At 41.1% G+C, this 23,206-nt stretch overlaps 1 protein-coding gene across 6 annotated transcripts in view; it reads left to right on the top strand.

Moving 5' to 3' along the window:
- The window catches only part of IFT88 (intraflagellar transport 88), a 129,816-nt gene extending 115,813 nt beyond the window's left edge, over window positions 1–14,003 (top strand). For 5 of the 6 annotated variants that reach the window (XM_029936988.1, XM_029936991.1, XM_029936993.1 and 2 more), the window contains 2 exons: window positions 13,347–13,457; window positions 13,693–14,003. In XM_029936988.1, the coding sequence (XP_029792848.1) occupies window positions 13,347–13,457; window positions 13,693–13,814 (233 nt within the window). In that variant the 3' untranslated portion in view covers window positions 13,815–14,003. The remainder of the gene's footprint in view (window positions 1–13,346; window positions 13,458–13,692) is intronic. The other variant, XM_029936990.1, reaches the window with a different exon arrangement.
- Window positions 14,004–23,206: the final 9,203 nt, after the last annotated feature.

Raw genomic sequence — 23,206 nt, 5'->3', positions numbered from 1 at the left:
ATGAGCCAAAGATGTCCCTAACAGGGATGAGGTGGCACACGCAGCCTCGTGCATCAGTGAAGAGGCGAGGGGAAGGCCGCCAGCCCAGCTTGCTGCTGCTGCTTCATCTTGCTCTCGGGGAGCAGGCAGTCTGTGACAGGAGCCTTTGGGAGACTGAATGCCCTGTGAGGAGTAAGTGTATTGAGTAAGCCCTGGGCAGGTATTAAATATTTACTAAAACTCTAGGACTGGATTCACCATCTTCTGAGGTTTTTACACTTTCCTCTAAAAATCTTAAGTTCAGAGGCACCTGGGTGGCCCAGTCGTTTAAGTATCTGACTCTTGATCTCGGCTCAAGTCATGAGCTAGTAGTTTGCGAGATCGAGGCCTGCACTGGGCTCTACACCAGCAGCATGAAGCCGGCTTGGGCTCCTCTCTCTCCCTGTTTGCCCCTACCCTATGCGCACATGCACATGCTCTCTCAAAAAACAAACTTTTATTAGATGTGAGACTCAAACAATAAAATTTTTATAAAAAAAATTAAAACCTTAAGTTCAGAGTAACCAACCAGTTCCTCCCAGACTACTCCCAGCAGTCTTACATTAAGTTCTCAGCACCTTCCCTGGTGATCCCTAAGCCTGCAGAATGTCACCAGCATTAACCTGGAGGCCCGGGCTTGAGTTACGCAGTGTCTTCAATTTGGAATCTGCCTCAGAACATCAGGGCCTCCTCACAGAATGCCAGACCAGAGTGTACCTGCTCAGTGCCGACCCAGAGTCTGGAGGACAGCGTCCAGAGCTCCACCCCAAGAAATTACTCCCAGCAGACTGAGGTCTGCCTCCCAGAAACGTCCACAGGAGCAAGGTGTGCCTCCGCGGCCCCTGGGGTGCCGGGCCCTCCACGGAGACTGGTGTTCAGCCTCCCTAGCAATGCTCCTCACATCAGCCGCGGCCCAGGACACAAGAAATGCCCCACCTGGGCCTGGCACTGCCCCACAGTCAGGGTCAGGTTAGCAAAGGAAAGACTGGCAGTGCAGCTCGGGGGAAGGAGAAGCCTTGCTCTCCAAATCCGCCTCCTGATCCTGGCCTTCACCCATTGCTTTTTTAATAATTTTTCCTTCTCTCATCCATTCCATTTCAGTCCAACACAAATAGTCAGTTCTGGTGCACAAACACACCTTACTCTCACAGGGAATTTGAAGGAGAAACTGCGTTATTGACACGTTTTTACAAGCGGGGTGTCATGTTGCCTTGCTCTTTTGGCACAAGTTTAAGCGTTAAATACTTCCTCTTCAGGGTTCTTGCCTGCTGGCTTTTCTCCCCTACCATTTGCCTTTTTGTTCCTTATTTCCTGATCCCTTGATCACATGGCACCCCAGACCTCTTCACTTCCACCTATAGCCCGAGTCCCCTGCCTCTTTCAGGACCTTGCTGCTCCTGCCGTGACCGTTTTTCCAGAATCATGTTTTCTGCCTTTTTCTCCAGTCTTGGCAGAGGCACAGTGCAGGCTGTCCTGGCTTTGAAGTCTGAATCTGCCCTGCTGTGGATCCCTCTCTCCCTCCCTCTCTCCATTCAGAGCACCCTGCCGCGGGCACACTGAACACCCCCTTACCACCCCCCCACCCCCCGTGTCCTCAGCTGTCTCCCTGCCCCTCCACCAGCCACTTTGTGCCTCTTCATTACGCCCCAGTGTAAGCCCACATGGCACTGGCCCCGATCTCACCCGTTTAATGCTCCACCTGTGACACCAAGAGGGGCACATGTAGGTCTTTATGTGGAAATATTCAGCACTTCTGTCTGGCTTAGAGCCACAGGTAGAGGAAGGAATGCTTTCCTAAATGCACTCGAAAGAGGCTGGCCTTCAGTTGCTAAAATAAATGCTGTGCCTACAACTAGGTTTTTTAAAGTATTGCCCAGGAAAGAAGACTGTAAGGACTTATATATCAGAATTATTCATTTACATGAAATAGCTACTTCTAAAATGCTTAGCGGCCCTTGAAAATTGTCCTTTTCTAGGGGTGCATAGGTAACTCAGTCAGTTGAACATCCAGCTCTCAATTTTGGCTCAGGTCATGATCGCAGGGTCATGATCCCAGGGTCTTGGGATCAAGCCCAGAGTCAGGCTCAGTGCTGAGCATGGAGCATGCTTGAGAGTCTCTCTCGCTCTGTCCCTCCCCCAACGCACTCACACATGAGTGCACGTTTGCTCTCTCCTCTCTCATTCATATAAACTTTAAAAAAAAAAGCAGAAAATGTTCCTTTCTTTGTGGATCAGGCTAGTCCCACCACAGCCTTATTTTTGATATTGTTTTGTTTCATAAGCCTCTGCGCCCATGCTCTTCAGCAGTTCTCCAATTTTAGCCTGTGTCCCCGTTCCCTGGGACGCTGTGAAACCAGCCCAATGAACCCCTAGTCCTGAGCTCCTCAACCAGTCTGGGCCAGGCCCAGGGATTTGCATTTCTGACAAGGTCCGAGCTGGTGCTGATCGTCGATGGGATGTTAAAGAGTAAATGTGATGTGGTGTGTGTGCATTGCTGCTATTATTACCACCAGATTTAACTTCTTAGTAGCGGCAATCATACAGCCTGTGGCTCATGCCCTAGCTTGGTCACTCCTGAGTGTGTTACCCCGGGAGGTTGTGTGAGCTTGAAGGTGACTTAAAATTACGTCCACAGGCCGTGGACGGGGGTCAGGGCAATGCCTGGCAAATATTCAATGCTGAGTCCTATCATTATTACCTGATACAAACTGCACGGAAAAGCAGTCATGTCTGGTTTAGAATGTTGAATATCCATTCCAGGATTGTCAGTACTTCAGTTTGTTTTTGTAGAACTAACTTGGAATGACCTTGTTTAACTAGTCAAAGTAGAAATGCATGACTATTTTCAGTGCCAGATCTCGAGTTAAGGTTTTAGCTGTTGAGGGCCAAAACATCAAACAATTCAGAAAAAAGTCAGCTGAAAGTCAGCTCACAGAGAGCTAAGTTCAACAGTTGCAGTCTCCATTGGCAGCGTCTGTCCGCTCTGTGGGGGAAGCCAGATGACAGGAGTCCTCCTCCTCGTCTGCTGGCTTGCCGGAAAAGGCCAGGAAACCCGCAGGACGCATCTGCTTCTCATGAGTCTCTGTCCTCAGGAAACCAGTGCCTTCTGGGAAGACATCTTCCATGTTAGCATGGTGGCTGCATTTTGTGACTCGAGTACTGTGTTTCTTATTAAGGTTTCATGTTACAATCATTTTTATTTACTCTGTGTGATACTTCATAATTTGATGCATTGTTTAGTTTTTTTTATTATGTCTTGGGTGTGCACTTTTCCTGTGAAAAATGTATCTTAATTTTACACTAAAAATAATTTTATAATGAAAACTAGTAGGATAATATGACTCAGTGAACAGAAATAATCTTTAAGGTTAACTTTTTGAGTTTTATAATTTTATAAAGTAGACTGTAACCATGTTTTATTTTTAAAACAAGTGTTAAGATTATAGTCCAAAGATGAGTACGTTTTTGACCAGAATCCCTCCTCACAGCCTTGTGAGCCTCAGGGGTGTCACAGGCAGAGGGAAGGGCTCATGCTTAGTGCCCACCGCCTCCTGCCTGTTGGGGAACAAAAGATGACAGCCTAAGGAAGTGAGCTAGCAAAAGCCCAGGTGAATAGGCTGAAGTTCAAAGCATCAAGTCAACAACGTGTAGCTGATCTCCAGGAAGGGCCCCGGGTGTGCACGAGGGCAAAAAGCCTCGAAACGCCAGAGGGACTGAGGCGGCTCTTCTTTCCCGAGACCGTCACTGCTGTCAGGCCAAGCCCCAGGGTGAGCCGGCGTTTTAGCTCAGAGCGCCAGAGCCAGCGTGCTGAGCACCGGGGCATGCGAGCCCGTCAAGCTGGCAGGACCAGGGAGCTCCCGTGGCCCTGAACGCCACTTGAGCTGCCAACCATCCCCTGCCCCGCAGCATCCATGGGTCACAGATCCCAGAGAAAGTGCCGTGTCCGTCTGCCTGCCGGCCCTCTGACCACAGACCACCTGTGTTCTGTGCTGCTCTGAGCCAGGGGGCCGCACGCTGTTTCTGCAAAGAGCCAGGGGGCTGAGGGGTGAGGCTGCAGGGCCGCCCCATACACGTGCTCCAGGGGAGGAGGCAAGTGTCAACCACACAGCGGTGACGGGATGCGGCAGGGCTCCCTGACACTGCATCCTGGGACACTGAGATTTGAATGTCGTATGAATTTCATGCATCACAGAGTACTTTTCCCAGCCATTTAAACATGTATAATCTCTTCTTAGCTCATTCAACTTAAAAAACAGGGATAGGCCAGGTTTGGCCCTCAGACTGTAGTTTGCTAATTCTCTCTCCAGGCCAGACTCCCTGTGAATATCCCCAGGGTGGCAGGTGGAAGCCTGGGGGCTGTCCTCTCCATCAGAGTTCGGGTTTTAGCTGTGTTAGCTGCCCCAGTCGCCTCCAGACATGTGACTCACACAGTAACAGTGTGTGAAGTTTTGTCTCTTCAGCAGAACACGCTCCTTTCCTCTGGCCCTTAGCTTATTGTCCTGCATTGAGGTCATTCATTGTTATGAATACCTCAGTATCCATGGACCCTTTTTTCCAAGTCACCACATCTTACCTTGAGCACATTACTTAATCTTTCTGTTACAGGCAGGAAAATGGGACCGAAGACAGGACCTACCTAGTAGGGCTGTTGAGAGGGAGAGGTGCATTAACATGTAGAAAGCACTTAAGACAGGGGTGCCTGGGTGGCTCAGTCGGTCGAGCATCTGACTCTTGGTTTCGGCTCAGGTTGTGATCTCACAGTTTCATGGGTTGGAGCCCCACATGGGGTTCCATGCTGACAGTGTGGAGTTTGCTTGGAATTCTCTGTCTTCCTCCCTCTCTGCTTCTCCCCTATTCATGCTGTTTCTTCCTCTCTCAAAATAAATAAATAAAGTTAAAAAAAAAAGAAAAGAAAGAAAACACTTAAGACGGTGTTGACACAGGTAAGCACTTGCTAAGGGTGATACCTGTTTGAGCAGGGAGACTGTGGGCAGTGTCTGAAATTCCAGTATCACATCAGGTATAGTGAGGGCCACGTTCTTACCTCTACTCCACACGTGGTCTTGAAGTTTGTTATTCTCAGCATTTTTCCTGCCGCTACAGGATCACATTTATCTACGCATGAAGATAAATGTTAAGTGTACTTCTGTCTTACTGTGGAGTTTATAAAAAGGTTTTTTTCTAACAAAAATACTAGAAATTGTATATACAAATGAGTGTTGGTGTTTGAATAGTTCATTTTTGCTTTTGTTTCTCTCACTTCCTGAAATGTATTAAGAAGTTGCTGCAGCCGAGACCAAAGAAGCCTGCTTCCTCCTCAAGGATTTTGATGGCTTCCTATCTTACATTTAAGTCTTTCATCCATTTTGAGTTTATTTTTTGTGTGTGGTGTAAGAAAGTGGTCCAGGTTCATTTTTCTACAAGTTACCATCCAGTTTCCCAACACTATTTGCCGAAGAGACTGTCTTTATTCCACTGGAAATTCTTTCCTGCTTTGTCAGAGATTACTTGGCCATATGTTTATGGGTCCATTTCTGAGTTCTCTATTCTGTTACATTGATTTTGTGCCAGTACCATACTGTCTTGATGATTATAGCTTTGTGATATAGCTTGAAGTCCGGGATTGTGATTCCTCCAGATTTGTATTTCCAGGATTGCTTTGCCTATTCAGGGTGCTTTAACGTTCCATACACATTTTAGAATTGTTTGTTCTAGCTCTGTGAAGAATAGAACTTAGTTAAGCACCCAATTCTTGATCTTGGCTCAGGTCATTATCTTACAGTTCATGAGTTCGAGCTCTGCGTTGGGCTCCATGCTGACAAGACAGAGCCTACCTGAAATTCTCTCGCTCCCTCTCTCTCTGCCCCTCTTCTGCACTCTCTGTCTCTCAAAGTAAATAAACTTAAAAAATAAATAAAACAAAATAGAATTATATTAAAAAGTAGAAAAAAATAATAAAAATAAAAAATAAAATTTAAAATCTATTGAAAATAGAACTATTGTATGATCCCAACAATCCCATTTCTGGGCATGTACCCAGAAGAAATAAAAACAGAATATTAGTAGGTCATAAAATCAAGTAGTGATCAGGGCATCTGGGTGGCTCACGTGGTTAAGCATCGAACTCTTGATCTTGGTTCAGGTCATTATATCAGGGTTCATGAGAGTCCAGGCTCCTGGTCGGGCTCGCGCTGGCAGTGCAGAGCCTGCATGGGATTGTGTCTCGCTCTCTCTCTCTCTGCTTTTCCCCTGCTCGCTCTCTCTTTCAAAGGAGAGAGAGAGGTCTGCACTCCCATATTCATTGCAGCATTATTTACGGTAACCAGGATATGGAAACAAACTAAGTGTCTGTCAGCAGATGAAGAGATAAAGAAGATGTGGGGTATATATACAATAGGATATTAATCAGCCATGAGAAATAAGGAAATCCTGTCATTTGCAACAACATAAATGAAACTTGCAGGCATTATGCTAAGTGAGATAAGTCAGAAAAGGAAATACTGTTTGATATCACTTGTATATGGAAGAAAAGAGCTGCTGTTGTAGGAACGGAGAGTAGAATCATGGTTACTAGGAGTAGAGAGAGATGTTGGATACAAATTTCTAGTTAGGAAATAAGTTCTGGGGATCTAATGTACAGCGTTGTGATTACAGTTAACAATGTATTATAGGAGTGCCTGGGTTGGTTGGGTAAGCGTCCAACTTTTGATTTCGCCTCAGGTCATGATTTCATGGTTCATAAGTTTGAGCCCCGCATCAAGCTTTAAACTGACAATGCGGAGTCTGCTTGGGATTCACTCTCTCCCCCCTCTCTCCCCCTCCCGTCTGCTGCTGCTCACTTGCTTTCTCTCTCTCTCTCTCTCTCTCTCTCTCTCTCTTTCTCTCTCTCTCTCTCTCAAAATAAATAAACTTAAAAATGTTTATAAAAAATTTTAGAAAACCAATATTGTATTATATACTTAAAAGCTGCTAAAATCTTAAATGTTCTCATTGCAAAAAAAAAAAAAGATAAATGTGATATGATAGAGGTGTTAACTAGTGCTATGGTAGTAACCAAATTTCAATATATGTCTATCATACTGTTTCCTTGTATACCATAAACTTACACGATGCTCTCTCTATGTCAGTTACATAGGGTGGGGTTAATGTCCATAGTGTGTGAATGTTGATGTCCCGCCGCCGTTTTCTCCACAACACCCAGACACATACTCATTCTCTGTACTGCTATCGGTATTGTGTAGATTTACTGTTATTCACAGAGAGTTAGGAAGGTTAAGCATGTATCCGCAACATTCTTGGAACAATGCACCATATTTATTATTTAAGATAAACTCAAAGTTATCAAAAATTCTAACAAAGAGGGAGTACAAATGAAAAATAAGCACATGAAAAGGTCAATTAAAGTTAGAGATATACTTAACTATACTACCTAGCCATTCTACTCCCAGGAATTTACTCGAGAGAAATGAATGTATGTGTCCACACAATATTGCACACGAATATTCATAGCAGCTTTATTTCAAATAGCTGCAAACTGGAAACAACACATAAGTCATTGACAGACTAGATAAACTGCAACATTTCTATACAACCTCTCAGTGACTGGGCGGCAGGGTAGAGATGGCACCGCTGAGTCTCTGCGAGGGACAGCTTCCAGCCGCGTGCTCGGGGTTGGCTCAGCTATTCTGAAAGTGGGGCATCGGGCCATCCAAGGGCTCAGCCGGTTAGCATCCAACCCTTGATTTCGGCTCAGGTCATGACCTCCTGGTTCATAAGATCAAGCCCCATGCCGGGGTCTGTCTGCGCTGACAGCATGGAGCCTGCTTGGGATTCTCTCTCTCCCTCTCTGCTGCTCTGCTGCTTCACTCCCCTTCTCTTTCTAAATAAACATTAAAAAAAGTGATTTTAAAAAAGTGAGGCATTGAAATCTCTTACTATTATTATTACTGAATCTTCTTACAGTTCTGTCATTGTTTGCTTCATAATACTGGTTGCTCTGTTGTTAAGGTGCATTTATAACTGTTAGAGCTTCCTGGTGAACTGGCCCTCTGACCATTATATAATGTCCTTCTTTGTCTTGTTGACCAGTGTTGGCTTGAAGTCTGTTTTTGAAATAAGTATGGACACTCCTGTTTTCTCTCAGTTCCCATTTTCATGGAATATCTTTTATCTGTTCACTTTCAGCCTATGTATGTCATTATATCTAAAGTTTGTCTCTTATAAGTAGCATATAGTTGGATTTTGTTATCCCATCATCCACTCTGTGTCTTTTTATTGGCGAGTTTAATCCATTCACATTTAAAATAATTACATATAGGGAAATACTTAAATATTGCCATTATGTTAATTTTTTTGTATGCTTTACCTTTTATCCTTTACCTTTCTTGCTGCCTGCCTTTTTATGTCTTTGTGGCATTTGGGGGGTTTTGTTTTGTAGTAACATACATTCTATGGGAATTACCTAAAACATTCTGTAGTTATTACAGTCTATTTTAAACTGTAACAACTTCAGTCACGTACAAAACCTGTACTCCCTTACGTTGCCCCTATGTTATCAATGTTACAAATTACACCTTTTTATAATTTTTATTCTTTAACACAGTTGTTTTTATGTTTTTATATTCTATACTTGAATTCAAGATGATTTCTGTACTACCATGACAGTATTACAGGATTCAGCGCTTGTGTCTATATTTACCTTTACAGAGAGCTTTATATTTTCACATGATTTTCTGTTCCAGTCTAGTGTCTTTTTGTTTCAACTTGAAATTGTTTAGCAATTCATTCAAGGCAGAACTAGCAGTGATCAACTTCCCCAGCTTTTGCTTATCCAGGAAAATCTTTACTTCTCTGTCCTTTTTGAAGGACAGTTTTCCCAGATACCGTATTCTTGGTTGGCAGATTTTTCTTCCAGCACTTTGAATGTATCATCTAACTCCCTTCTAGCCTGTAATGCTTCTGCTATGAAATCTGATAACTGTATGTTTGGTCCCTTGTTTATGATGAGTTAGCTTTTCTCTTGCTGGTTTTAAGATTCTTTGTCTTTGAAAATTTAGTTTGATTATGTGTCTCAATGTGGTCCTTTTTAGTTCCAACCTATTTGGAGTTCTTTGAGCTTCTTGAATTTGGATATTCATTTCCTTTCTAATATTTGGAAACTTTCATCCAATATTTCTTCAAATCTCTCTGTTCCATTCATCCTCTGCTGACCTGGGACTCCCATAATATGTATACTAATAGGTTTATTCCCAATGATCTGAATTTTGTGCCTTAATTCTCTAGGCTTTCTTACTTTTCTTTATTCCATTTTCTTTCTTTTCTTCTGATACAGTAATTTCAAATGACCTGTCTCTGAGTTCACAGATTCTTTATTCTGCTTGATCACATCTACTTTTGAACCTTTCTAGTTATTGTATCCTTCAGCTCCAGAATTTCTGTTTGGTCCTTTTTTAGTCTCTGTCTCAGTTGATAGTTTACTTTTGTTTATGCTTCATGTTTTTTATTTCATTTATTGTCTATCTGTATTTTCTTGTAGCACACTGACCTTATTTAAGAAAACTATTTTGAACTTTTTGTCTGGTAATCAAATCAATAGATCTCCATTTCCTCAGGGTCAGTTTCTGAAGATTCATTTTGTTTCTTTCATTGGGTGATGTTTTCATGGGGGTTTTGTGTGTGTGTGTGTGTGTGTGTGTGTGTGTGTGTGTGTGTGTGTCTGTCTGTCTGTCTGTGTGTTTTCTTCATTTGAGGAAACAACCACTTTTCTCTGGTTTTGGGGGCAGGTGTGCTACAGGGAAAACTCACCACTCAGCCCCACTAGAGACTCTGGGAGTCAGAAAGATATTAGGGTATACCTCTTCTCGCAGCTTCTACCCAGTCAGGTTTCAGGATTTACAATCTCTTGCTTCCTGTGGTGTCTGTCTGTAACGCTGTGCCATGAGCTCCTGAGCTCTCTTTGGTGCGGAGTGGGGCAACACCTGGTCCTTGGGACCCCCCTCCCCCCACTTAAGCCGGAATATTGGATATATATTCCACTCTAATCTCTCTCTTCCAAGGAAGAACCCATGAGCGGGTACATTCCCCTGATCACAGCAAACTGCCAGCTCTGTGTGCGGTGGGGGGAGGTGCTCTGGTGCTACAACAAGCCCCTCGCGCCACCCCCCCTCTCGCCCAGCCTGAGCTGGTGCTCAGCAAACCCAGGAGCTGGTGCTCAGCAAACCCCCGAGCTCTCTCCTTCCCACCCAGAGTGTGCTGCTTCCTTGTCAGCTCTCCAGGTCAAGGAGGACCGAGACCAGTGTCTCAGGCAATAGCCTGCAAAACCAAAATGTTGGCTGTGTGTTTCACTCTTCTTTCTCCCTCTCAAGGGAGAGTCTGCATGCCAGGCTCTTTCTCCCAGTCGTGCGTGAGGCTGGCTTGTGTTTGGGCTGTCGCAGTCAGGTGGCTTTTCTTACCTGCTGTGATGCAGGTGCTCTCGGGTTTGAGTTGTCCCGGTCCTGCGAGTCCCTAGCTGGCTTCTGGAGTTCTCGCGAAGGCCTTTTGGACGGCTCATCATCAGATTGGACCTTCTGGAGGGATGGTGGCATGCGGCCGAGGGCGTCAGCCACTGGTCTATGCTGCTGCAGTGACCCCAGAAAACTTGTTCACTTCACTTTCTAGCCTGATAGTTTTAAAATCTTGACCATTTTAATAGGCAGTGTTGAATCTTACATTTAGAGTTCTATGAAGATTTAAATTATGCAATACTTGATACCTACAAAAGGAGTAATGTAACGCTCTTCAATTACCTAGCATATAAATTTAAAATTAATGAAGTCATCACAAAACATTAGAAGCAGAACATTCCTGCTAAGCCTACCTGTGTGCTTTTTCTCCTGCCTTCCCCAGAGGTAACCACTGTGAGATTTTTTTTTCTGCTTTATATTTATTCAGGTTTGGTTTTCTTTTTTTTTTTAGTTTCTTACCTTTTCACATACAATTTTATCAGGTATGTAAACACTGTATTTAATTTTGCTTGTTTTTAACCTTTCTAAAAATGGTGTCACTCAGTAGGGAGTAATCTGAGTTTATTTTTTTTACTTAATATGTTTCTAAGGTTAAGTACGTTTAAGTATTTTTATGTTTATTGACGAGTTATGTTTTCTTTCTTCATTACTCTAAATTCTATGATTCTAAGATTTTTCCCTAATAAAAATAAAAGTATCATTTGGAAGTTTTGGTGTTAATTGATTGATAATTCAGATAAATTGATCTCCATATTCTTGTTTTTGGAAGCTATGTTATTTTAACTCTTCTCTAGGAAATAGTAATTGTAATTTGTTGCTATACTGAAATGAATAATTTGTCTTATTATTTAGGCGTAAAACCCCACCTAGACATACAAATGCTTATCAATCCGTTTACACCTGCCCATGTATGACAGTGTCACTCCTTGAAAGTTGATTGAAAATGATGAAATAAGGACATTCATAGTATATACCGTCTCTGGTGTTTATAATAGGAAATGTTTAAAAACTGTACTCATGGGGAGCGTGGGGGTTGGGGGGTGCGCCTGGCTGGCTCAGTTGGAGGAGCACGTGACTCTCGATCATGGCTTTAAGCCCCACGTTGGGTGTAGACATTACTTAAAAATAAAACCTTAAAAAAAAAAAAAACAGTATTCATGGGTTTTCAGTTGGACATTTGAAGTTTTCTAAGGAGACCAGTTTTTATTTTTTTTAAGCTTTGCTCTTTCCCCAGAATTGGAATGCTTTAGTATATCGGGATTTCAGAAGGCCTATGGATGCCTGAGGGAATGTTAGAGTTTTGTTTTATTCATATATATGACTTCTATCTATATGAAAGGTGAAAAAAGAAATATTGCCTAAAGCAGTGGCATCAAACTTTCTGACCTGAGCTCACTCAAGCACTTTGAAAGATACCCATTTGCACCTATAGATGGAAAAGATGAGCTTAATTGTAACAAGAAATTATAGAGGAGCAAAATAATAAAAAACATACCAAAATGTATAGAACCAATCAGTTCATAAAACTAAGCATTTCATTTTCCAATAATAACAATGGTGGGAAATGGTAATGTTTCTTATAAGAACTTAGAGAGGACTTATAATTTTGGTTTATTTGGCTACCATTAAAATGTGGGGGTTTTATGAGCACTGGGTATTGTATGTGAGCCAATTTGACAATAAATTAATTAAAAATTTTTAAATTAAAAAATGTTTTTTAAATGTGGGAATTTTAAAGACCATCTTGTTTTAGTTTATTCCCAGAGACATTATCAAGAAACTAAAATATAGGGGCGCCGGGGTGGCTCAGTCGGTTAAGCGTCCGGCTTTGGCTCAGGTCATAATGTCACAATTTGAGGGTTCGAGCCCCACGTCAGGCTCTGTGCTGACAGCTAGCTTAGAGCCTGGAGTTTGCTTCGGATTCTGTGTCTCCCTGTCTCTCTCTGACCTACCCCTGCTCATACTGTCTCTGTCTCTCAAAAATAAATAAAAATTAAAAAAAAAGAAACTAAAATATAAAGTATAGTCAGAAAACAAATGGACATTGTATGCTGATAGACTGCTCTCATTTTACTTTTGTGAAGCTCCCATAATAGGAAAAAATAACATTGTGGGAATTTTAAGGGAAAGAAGAAAAACGATGGGGCTAAAGGAGTGTGTCTTTAAAACATAGGATAGAAATTTAAGGTTTAGAATTACTACTAATGCTTCTTACTAATGTGAGCATTCAGCCCTGTCTGAGAATCTTCGGTGCTACAGACTGCAGGGTTTCCCAGGGTAGGCAGCCCATATTTGGATGCTACAGTCCTTTTAGGTTTTCCTCATACTGAGCCAAAATCTGTTCTATGCAGGCCAAAGCTAATCCTGAAGAAGGAGACTACATGGTCTAGGTCCTCTCTGACCTCTTCTGCTATTTTTCATTTTATGTGAGTTTAGGGCCACTCACCAGCCTTGATAATGGGGTTGATGATACAGCTCATACTGATCTTAGGACTTCCTATTTGTCTTTTCTCCACCTGCTCTTTGTGCTTTACTAGGTGTATTCATCAACTGGTCTCTAACTTCTCACCAGTGAATCTATAATATTGAAATCTGTAACTAAGCATCCATGTGAAATAATACTACTTTTAAGTGATGTTTTGTCTATATTATAGATTCCCAAGAAGAGATTTCTTGTAAGTTTCAGAAAACAAGAATTCTATCCCTCAGAAGTTGGCTTCCAAATGCAACAACCTGTTTCTTGGCAAATAAGTATACTTTAAGACTCATAATATAGTGTTGTATTTTCTCAACATGTTAAATGCATTTTTATCTTTGTGTTTTCAGATAGTGGCCAGAACTGTAGTGCCAGTAGTAGAGGTGAACGACTAAGTGCCAGACTCAGAGCTTTACCTGGGACAAATGAACCCTATGAAAGTAGCAGTAACAAAGAAATAGGCAAGTGCTGGGGCCCCCACCCACTTCCTACAGGCATAGCAAGTCTGCAGATTTGGTGAGATGGCGAAATGTATAATCGGGCATTAAGAACTTTTTGTATACAGACAAAATTTTAAATGATTTGGGAGAGCATTTCTGTTCACTCAGTTCAGTGTAGATTATGAGACTAACCAGTTTCACATTTGCTCTGTTTTTTCTATATTATTCTAATATAGCAATTTATTTTGAAACCTAGATGTCTCCTATGTGGATCCACTGGGCCCTCAGATAGAAAGACCAAAAACTGCAGCAAAAAAAAGAATTGACGAGGATGATTTTGCTGATGAAGAGTTAGGAGATGATTTGCTTCCAGAATAATATACATTCAAAATGTTATTTATTAAAGGAAAGAAATTGCCTTATAAGATAATACTGATATGAAACTTTGGAATAAATGCCCATATTTTAATTTTGTACATTGTCAAAGCTTTAAATAAGTGTATTCTGTTCTATGAGATGGATCTAAGTTTGTTTTGTTTTATATGGAATAAAGATATGTGAAACTAATACTTCAGGCTAGTGACTTCCTTACAATTGAAAACATTGACCATAGTAAGAAATACATTTTGTAGCACCGCCTAGTACCTACATACATGTAAGTATGTGGGTGTGTTCACAAAAATTTACTCTTAGTACTGGGAGTGTGTGCAAATATGTTCTGTGTTTTCATTAAAAAGAGTATTAGCAATGAAAACACTACATTGATTCCATGGTTCAGAGCTTGTGATACATGGTGTGAGGACATATCATTGATGAATCTGTAGTTAAACTGAATTACTTGGAGTTAAGAAACTGTTAAGTCTTGGCGCACCTGGGTGACGCAGTCGGTTAAGTGTCTGACTTGATTTCAGCTCATGTCATGATCTCACAGTTCGTGGAATTGAGCCGGCCGTTGGGCTCTGTGCAGAGCCTGCTTAGGATTCTCTCCCTCCTCTCTCTTTGCAACCCTCCCCTGATCACATTCTCTCTCTCTAAATAAATCAATAAACATAAAAAAAAAAAAGAAACTGTTAAGTCTTTGGAAGTTTGGCTTCATGGGGGTTATAATACTATTAAAAACAGTTCTGTTTTAGAGGCAGTACAAAGCTGAGTGAGAGAAATCCAAACCATAACCCTATTGCTCTTTTCTGTATTTTCTTTCTACCTTCAGTCCAGTGACGTGTACCAATAGCACTGAGTAAGTCCCATTCTTGACCTGGGGTTTGGATTGGAAGCCACGACTCCCTCATTTCTCTTTGTGTTTGGTTGATCAGTAATGTCCAGAGGAATTGCAGTGATGGGGCAGTCAGAAGTGGCTCATCTTTAAAATTCACTAGACAAGGTGGACCTCTTCATCATACTTAACATTGTCTCCACAATGTGCACACTACTGTTACATGCAGGGAGAGGGAAACCAAAATCAGATCACAGCCCCTGCTCCCAAGATCTAATGGAGAAGCATTCAACACGTCCACTAAACATTTATGTGCATGATTTTAGAGAATAAGACAGAACAAGATCCTGCCCTCAAAGAGCTTAAATTCTGGTGCAGAAAAAAGACAATAAATATATCTTTTAAAGGACTTTAGATGTTGCTAAATGCAGTTAATAAAGTGGAGTCATGTAATAGTGATGGTGGTGGAGGAAGGAGTTCATTACAAAATGAACGGGTGACTCAGGTAAGCATCCAACTTTGGCTCAGGTAATGATCTCATGGTCCATGAGTTTGAGCCCCGTGTTGGGCTCTGTGCTGACAGCTCAGAGCCTAGAGCCTGCTTCGGATTCTGTGTCTCCCTCTCTCTCTGCCTCTCCCCCTCTCTCCTTCAAAAATAAACACACAAACAAAAGTTCTGTGCAAGGAAGGGGAATGATATGATTTGATTTAACCTTAGAAGCTGGCAATCACACTAGTTGCCATGAAGATTAATCGGCAGGTGGGTAGCTTGGAGGGAAAGGGAAGAACTACTAGTAGCCTGGGCAAGAAGTGAAAGTGACTGAGACCAGGTTTTTAGCAATAGAAATGAGAGTTGGTCAATTCAGCATACATTTTTAAGGCAGAGCTCAGGATATTGGACTGGATTGGATGTAGGTTGTGAGGAAATTAACAAATAAGTAACTTTCGCCAAGAAACTAAGCGGAGTGGATTGCGGGGATCAGTTGTGATTTAACTATCCTAAATTTGAGATGTCTCTTAAGCATCCAATTAGAATTATAAACAGAGTTACAAACTTAAAGAGGCAATGGAGGTGTAAGGTGGGGAACCCTCGTGTACAGTTAGTATCTAATACTACTGCAATTGAATGAGATCACTTAGGGAAAGTGAGGAGATGCCTAAATAACCAGCCCTGGAGGTCAAGAAAGAGAAGGTCAGCAAAAAAATAAAAATAAATAAATAGACTGAAAAGAGCAATATGTGATGTAGGAAGTTTCACATTTGGGGGAGTGGGACATCCAGTTCTAAGGAGGATGCAATGGGTCATGTTGGGCCAGTGCTCCTACTATAACAACTAGCAGGGGGAGAGTGGTGGGGAAACACAACAAATCACTGCAAAAATCATGTTTAAAGTCACTGGACAGCTGTGGAAGCAATAAGGCTAAACTAAAATTCCAGATTGGAAAGACCTCTTTCTAGAAGAGTTGATGATCCTGGTTGTCTTCATCTCTGGAGACATTTGTCAGCTTTGAGCGTGTGCTGAGAACTGGGCTTTGTGGGAAGCTGCAAAGATTCAGCTGCTTGGCCATTTACTAGCCCCTAATGTCACTCCCTGAGGGGAGTTGCAAAAATAGGCAGGGGAGTGGCCACTCCCTGTCAGAAGCCAGAAAAACAAAGATCGATTGCCTACAAGCAGGGTGGTATCCGCCCTTCACGTGCTGTGCTAAAAACTTTAGTTTGTTTCCTTCTTTACCCTAGCTTGACCCTGTTTCCTAGCAACCAACCCTGTCAGTTTCTCGCCCTAAACCCTATATAGGGGTGGGTTTTCTTTTCTGTAGGAGGAGATTGTGTGAAGAATAAAGAAGGGGCTTGATCAGAAACACTTGTCTTGCCTCACTCTCTGTGCTCCCCTTCCTGCCCTACTCTCTCTCCCTCCCTCAGGAACGAACCCACAAGGATTTACCGTGACAGAGGTTGACCCAAGAAAAGGAGCTCTTCTAGGGAAAAGAGAAATTAGCAGAACTTTTCGGTTATGTGGTTGCAGTTGACACAACAAACTAAAAACTGAAAGAAGCTCCAAGTTTTAAAGGCCTAAGAAGATTTAAAGTTAAATCTCCCACAATCTTAGGGACCTTAGGAGATAAAGTCCTGCTTTCCAGGAACATACATTTTGTCTACCCTCCAGACACTTGCTATTTTGTGAAGCTGTGGGGCAGGAGACTAATGATCTAAATTCAAAACCTCCAGGGGCCGACTTGACTGTCTTGCCATCTTCCACAGCTGAGGAAACAGATCTGCAAGGCTCTCAATCAAAAGCGTGGAAGGACAGAGGAGCCAGGGGTGGACTGGCTTACAAAAACTGCAGCCCAACCCTAGCCCAGCTCAGTCGCTGACTGGACTGACATCATCAGTCCGAAATCATCTCTGACTAGCTGGAGAAAGAACTTTCTCTGGTAACAACATCATTCGTAGCCTGTGTGTTCTCATATATAACACTAGGCATACAGTCAAAAATAAAGATGAAGAAATTGGCCAATAAACATAAAATATAAAACATACGTAAAAGCAGACCCTTAGATAATCAAGATAATGGATCTATCAGATGGGCTTTAAAATAACTATGTATATTAAACAGGAAGGATGGACAAAATGAATGAAAAGGTAGAGAATTTCAACAGGATATTGGAATCTAGGAACAAGAGTCAAATGAATAACCATGAATTGAAAGATACAATATTTGAAATTATTTTTTTGGATGGATTTAACAAATGCTGGACACAACAGAAGTCAGGATTAGTGAAAAGGTCATTAGAAAATATCAACATTGAAGCACAAGTGAAGTAAGAATGGAAATAATAAGATATTTTGGACATGGTCAGAAGTTTAAATAAGTATAATGGGAATCTCAGAAAGAGAGGAAAGAGAATAAAGTAGAAACATTTGAAGAGAGTGTCTAGAATTATCTCATTGATAAAAGGCATCAACCCACAGATGTAGGAAGCCCAGTGAACACAATGAGAGTAAAGTAAAAAATAACAACAACAACAACAAAAACCCCACAACTGCACCCTAGAGATACACTCAAATACTAAAAACTGAAGACAAAGAAATGTTTTAAAATAAGGGGGGGAGGGCGTGAAGGACACGTCATCTTGAATAATAATACAACTTAAGACTGACTTTTCCATAGAAATTACACAACTAAGACTGACTTTACCATAGAAATTATGGAACCAGAAGATATTAAGAATGACATCTTTAAAGTGCTGAAAGAAGGGGGACCTGGATGGCTCAGTTAAGTGTCTGACAATTTCGGCTCAGGTCATGATCTCACAGTTCGTGAGTTCAAGCCCCACATTGGGCTCTCCACTGACAGCTCGGAGCCTGCTTGAGATTCTCTTTTCCTTTCTTTATGCTCTTCCCCTGCTCATGCTGTATCTCTCTTTCACATATAAATAAGTAAATAAAAATCAAAATAAATAAATGCTGAAAGAAAAATCTCTGCCAACCTAGAATTCTATTCCAGTGAATATATCTTTCAAATGTTAAGGTTAAAAACTTCTCAAACAAAATTTAAGAAAACTAATTACCATAAGAGTGGCTCTATAGGAAACACTTTATTTCTACAGGATAAAGATTACCCTAGAAAGAAGCATGATGAGTACCAAACAGTAAGTACTTAAAACAATGATAGTAATGATTTGTGGGGTTTTAACATATATATAAAAGACAGTAGTTGTCCAAAGAGTAGGAGGAAATATTAATCAGATTGCTCTATGAGAAAGAATGACATATGGCCATTTGTAGGAAAGTGGATGGACCTTGACGGTGTCATGCTAAGCGAAATAAGCCAGGCAGAGAAGGACAGAAACCATCTGTTTGCACTCGTAGGTCTAACAGGAAAACAGGAGAAACCTAATGGAGAACCAGGGGAAGCGCAAGAGGGAAAGAGAGTTGGGGAGAAAGAGGGACGCAAAACTTGAGAGACCATTGAATGCTGAAAATGAACTGAGAGTTGAAGGGGAAGAGGGAGGGGGGAAAAGAGGTGGTGGTGATGGAGGAGGGCACTTGTGGGGAAGAGCACTGGGTGTTGTGTGGAAACCAATTTGACAATAAAATATTATGAAAAAAAATCAGATTGCTCTAAGGTTACTGTATTGTTCAGATAGTGGCAGACTGTAACAAACCAAAGATACATATTGAAGTCTCTAGAATAACAACTGAAATAAGAGTATATTATTAAAAAATCTAATAGAACAAGCATAGAAAGAATGATAGAAAATCATTTGCTCTAAAGGACACTGTAGAGATGGCTATATATTAAAAGGTCTATTAGATAATATAAAATTTCCTGACTTTGATAATTACACTGTGGTTACATAACTGAATGCCCTTCCTCAGAAATACATCCTTAAGTATTTTAGAACAAAGGGTCCTGATATCAGAAAAAAATACGATGATAAATGTGGAGAAGTGTTAATAATTAATGGATTTGATTTAATTAACTCAAATAATTAAACATATAATGAAAGGTATTTGTACTATTCTTACAAGTTTTCTATTAACCTGAAATTATTTCAAATTAGAAGTATTTAAAGCTAATGAAGGATAAAACATAATAAAAGTACTTGATTCATCCAAAAAAGGCAGGAAAGGAAAAATAAAGGAATAAAGAACAGATGGACAAATAGAAAACAAGTAATAAGATTAAACTCTATTATAGGACTATTTGTAGTATATTAATAATTATGAAAAAGTAAACCCAATAATATGAATAATTATATAATTAGTAAATGGTAATTATATTAGTAATTACTACATTATTAAATACAGTAAATCTAAGATTACATTTTCAAACTAAATGACAAAGCTTATCACACAGGATTAAAAAATAAGACCCCTGTTTGCCTGGGTGGCCCCGTCAAGTAAGCATCCGCCTAACTCTTGATTTTGTCTTAGGTCATGATTTCAGTTTGTGAGTTCAAGCCTCAAGTCGTGCTCTGCACTGAGTGTAGAGCCCTCTTGAGATTCTCTCTTTCTCTCTCTCTGTTCCTCCCCTTCTTGTTCTCTCTCTCTCCTTCTCTCAAATTAAATAAATAAAAACTTTTTAAAAACGTAAAAAAAGACCCAACTACATGTAACTTACAAGAGACACATTTTATTTTTTAATGTTTTATTTATTTTTGAGAAAGAGACAGAGTGTGAATGGGGGAGGGGCAGAGAGAGGGAGGGAGAATCTACAGCAGGCTCTAGGCTCTGTCAGCACAGAGCCCAACACAGGGCTCGGGCTCATGAAGCTCAAGATCATGACCTGAGCCAAAGTCTGACACTTAACCAACTGAGCCACCCAGGCGCCCCACAAGAGACACATTTTAAATATAAGGGCTCAGACAGGTTGAAAATGAAAAGATAGGAGAAGATACAGTATTTAACATTAATCAAAAGGAGTAAGGACTAAGGCAGTGCTCAAGTATGTTAAAGGGTGCAAAAAAAAATCTAATAAACACAATTGACTTTGGCAATTATATATTATTTCAATCTTGTTAAAAGTTATTGCACATAAGTATTGAAGATAGATACGCAACTGAAGTAGGTTGAGCAGAAAATAAGAAATGGGGCTTTGGAGCCAGAGAATAAAGACAGGTCAGAACATTTTGTTATAAAAGGAAGCAAATTAGATGGTTGATAGAGTGGGAACTGGAGTCAATGGTTTATCAAATGTATCAGGAAAGGAGGCAGGACATATGAAGGTGAATGCAAGTAGGTTAGTATATTTGGTGGTAGAAAAAAAAATAAGAGCTCTCATCTGTGTGTATGGAACATTTGGTGAGGATGGAAATGGGTAACACATACTTGATAGAGGGGAAATGTAAATTAGTGATCTTGGTAAAAAGGAATAGAACTCAGGAAATGTAATATGTGTGTGTGTTGAATGCTAATCTGAAATTTGTGGTCAGAAATTAGAATTGAGTCTAGTCAACCAAGTTGTATGATTTCAATGGAGTTGGGATTATTGTGAGCAAATATTAAGAAGAAAAAAGGAACAAGGGATTCAGGGTGTTTACAAGGATGTGGTGATAGTCCTGAACTACAAACTCTAGACAAGGAAGAAAATAAGGACTCAAGAATGGGATGCTTAGTAGAAAAGAGGTAGGAGGTAGATAGGCAATTAGATGGTAGATACAAGACCTGATGAGATGAAGGAATTAGAGGAGTGGATAAAAACAAAGTGACGATGTCAAAGAGTAGGTATTTGAAACCATGTGTTTGCATGTGGTACAGTTATTGGTAATGATAGTATCTAAAGTGTGACCATATGATAGTTAAGATATAATGGGAGAAAAGACAATTGGAGTTAGGTAGTCATTTATAAGCCAGGGTATTGAATAAATGATCTGTGTGGATATTAGAGGTGCCAGGAATGATGAACGGAAGTCGTGTAGAGCCAGGTGCTAACCAAGAAGATGGCAGCAATAAAGAGAACAACTGGTGGGAAAATGTGACAGTTCTTTAAAGGAGGGAAGGAAGCTTGGGTAGGTGGGTACATCAGTAACCTAAGAAGCTAAGTATGGAAGTGGCCAAGCTTGCGCTAGCTTTTGGAATTTTGGAAAAGTATTTTGCCAACAGCTTGGTCTCTTAGAAGTTGTGTCTGATACTGGAGTGGCTGAGTGAATGAGGGGTGAGAGGGAGGAACTGAAGATGACTTGAAATCATCCGTGACTACAAGGAAGGTAATATCTTCATTGAAGAGCACCAGAGACATTAATTTTTAAGAGAATGTGGGGAACTTGGTTTTGAGCATTTTGTGGCATTTTTTTCACTTTTTAAAAATTTGGATTAAAAAATATTTCTTCCAGGCATGCCACAGGAAGATCATAGTCTCTTTTGGTTGCTTTTAATTTTTTTCTTAATGTTTACTTTTGAGAGAGAGAGTGCGTGAGCGCGGGAGACACGGAATCTGAAGCAGGCTCCAGGCTGAGCTGTCTGCACAGAGCCTGATGCAGGGCTCAAATTCACAAACCATGAACTGAGCCGAAGTCGCAAGCTTGACTGAGTCCTCCAGGTGCCCCTGGATTTAATTAACATTTTTATTTCACGTGTGCATACATACAGACTTGAGGGTGACCAATGAAACATTAGACAAAACATTTTGCACTGTTTCTAAGAAAGTTTCTCAACTTTGTCTAGCCTCACAAAGATGATTTTTTGATCTGTCAAATGGGGAGTGTTTTCAGGTGAAACTTGGGAAGTATTTTCTCTTTCCAAGGTAATCAAGGGAGAAGAAGAGAGGTTGAGATGTTATCAGAGAATAGAAGGTATTTTGTTGAACACAGAATTAAGTCTGGCACAGTTAAGTTGCCGTTAGTGAGACACACTGAGCATTCCTAGGAATCTACTGCGCTGAAGGTCTCTCTCTCCTAGAGGACTCCCACAGTTTTTATCAAATACAAAACAAGCAATATTTGAGTACAGATCTTTATCCCCATTTTACCAGAAAGGCAACAGAGAACATAAACAATTTATCTGCTAGTCAGAAAAAAAGTGTTTTATTACCTCAAAACAAACGTTCACTCACCAAAAGCTGTAAATGGCTTAAGTTGCTTAGAATGGAGATTTCAGCGGGATTTTTAGCAGTAATTCTGAAACACTTCAGTTACACAATGTTCAAGGCATGTAAAAATGTTGTTTTTCTACACAGCATAACTGAAATGTAGTTTAATCAAGTAGACAAACATCTTGTAGACAACCAAGGTACTCAAATACCAAAGCTTCAAACCATTTGGGGAGCCATAAATTACGTATTTTATACACTTTGAGCTCGTATCAGTCTTTATTTCCATTTTCGAGGGACATCTGTAAAATGGCCATGTATGCATTAGCCTGCCACCTAAAGAGCATTATTTTGCAGAATGAACAAATGAGCAAGGTTTCTTGTGTTCTTGAAGTAGAATATACAGTTCCTTCATTTAAGTATATTTCCTTTAATTTATTCACAGGATATTAGGCTTAGTTTACAAGACGACTTGCACTTACAGGTGTCACGGGTTAGCTGTCCCACAACGTGACAGACCAGGTGATGCCCACGCACAGAGGTGAAAACGCAAGTTGGGTTAAACATTCAGTGCTTTGATTTCAGAGCTGCTGGAAGAGGCACAGAAGGTTCGTTTCATGAGTGTTTACGGGAAAGGCAATGCGGCCTCTCACCCTACGAAAAAGAAATGTTTTCATCTCTAATATATTTGTGTCTTAGAACTATGGAGTCTCGGAAGAGGAAGTCGTGCTAAAGAGAATCCTTCTAGGTTTTAGCTCCTTCGTATTCCAGATGGTCTGTTCTATTCTTGGAGAGCTTCAATAGCTAGAAGAATCTTTTTGCCCTGAGCCAAAGTCTTCTTCCCCTAACTTCAGAGTCGGTGCCGCTTTGGGGTCGTGGAGACACGCAGGCCGGCCGCGGCGCAGCGCACGTCCCCGGCCTCGGCAGCAGCCGCGACAGTCGCCGGGTGCGAATCAGCGCGTCCGGCCGGTCCTCGGGTGGCGCGACGGCCCCCTGACGACTGGGGCGGGGGGTCCTGGGCTCGCC

This window comes from Suricata suricatta, chromosome 4, assembly GCF_006229205.1.
Source record: "Suricata suricatta isolate VVHF042 chromosome 4, meerkat_22Aug2017_6uvM2_HiC, whole genome shotgun sequence".
In the NCBI taxonomy this organism is placed as follows: domain Eukaryota; kingdom Metazoa; phylum Chordata; class Mammalia; order Carnivora; family Herpestidae; genus Suricata; species Suricata suricatta.
Note: the sequence above shows the minus strand (reverse complement) of the source record. Positions and strands in the feature narration are given on the sequence as shown.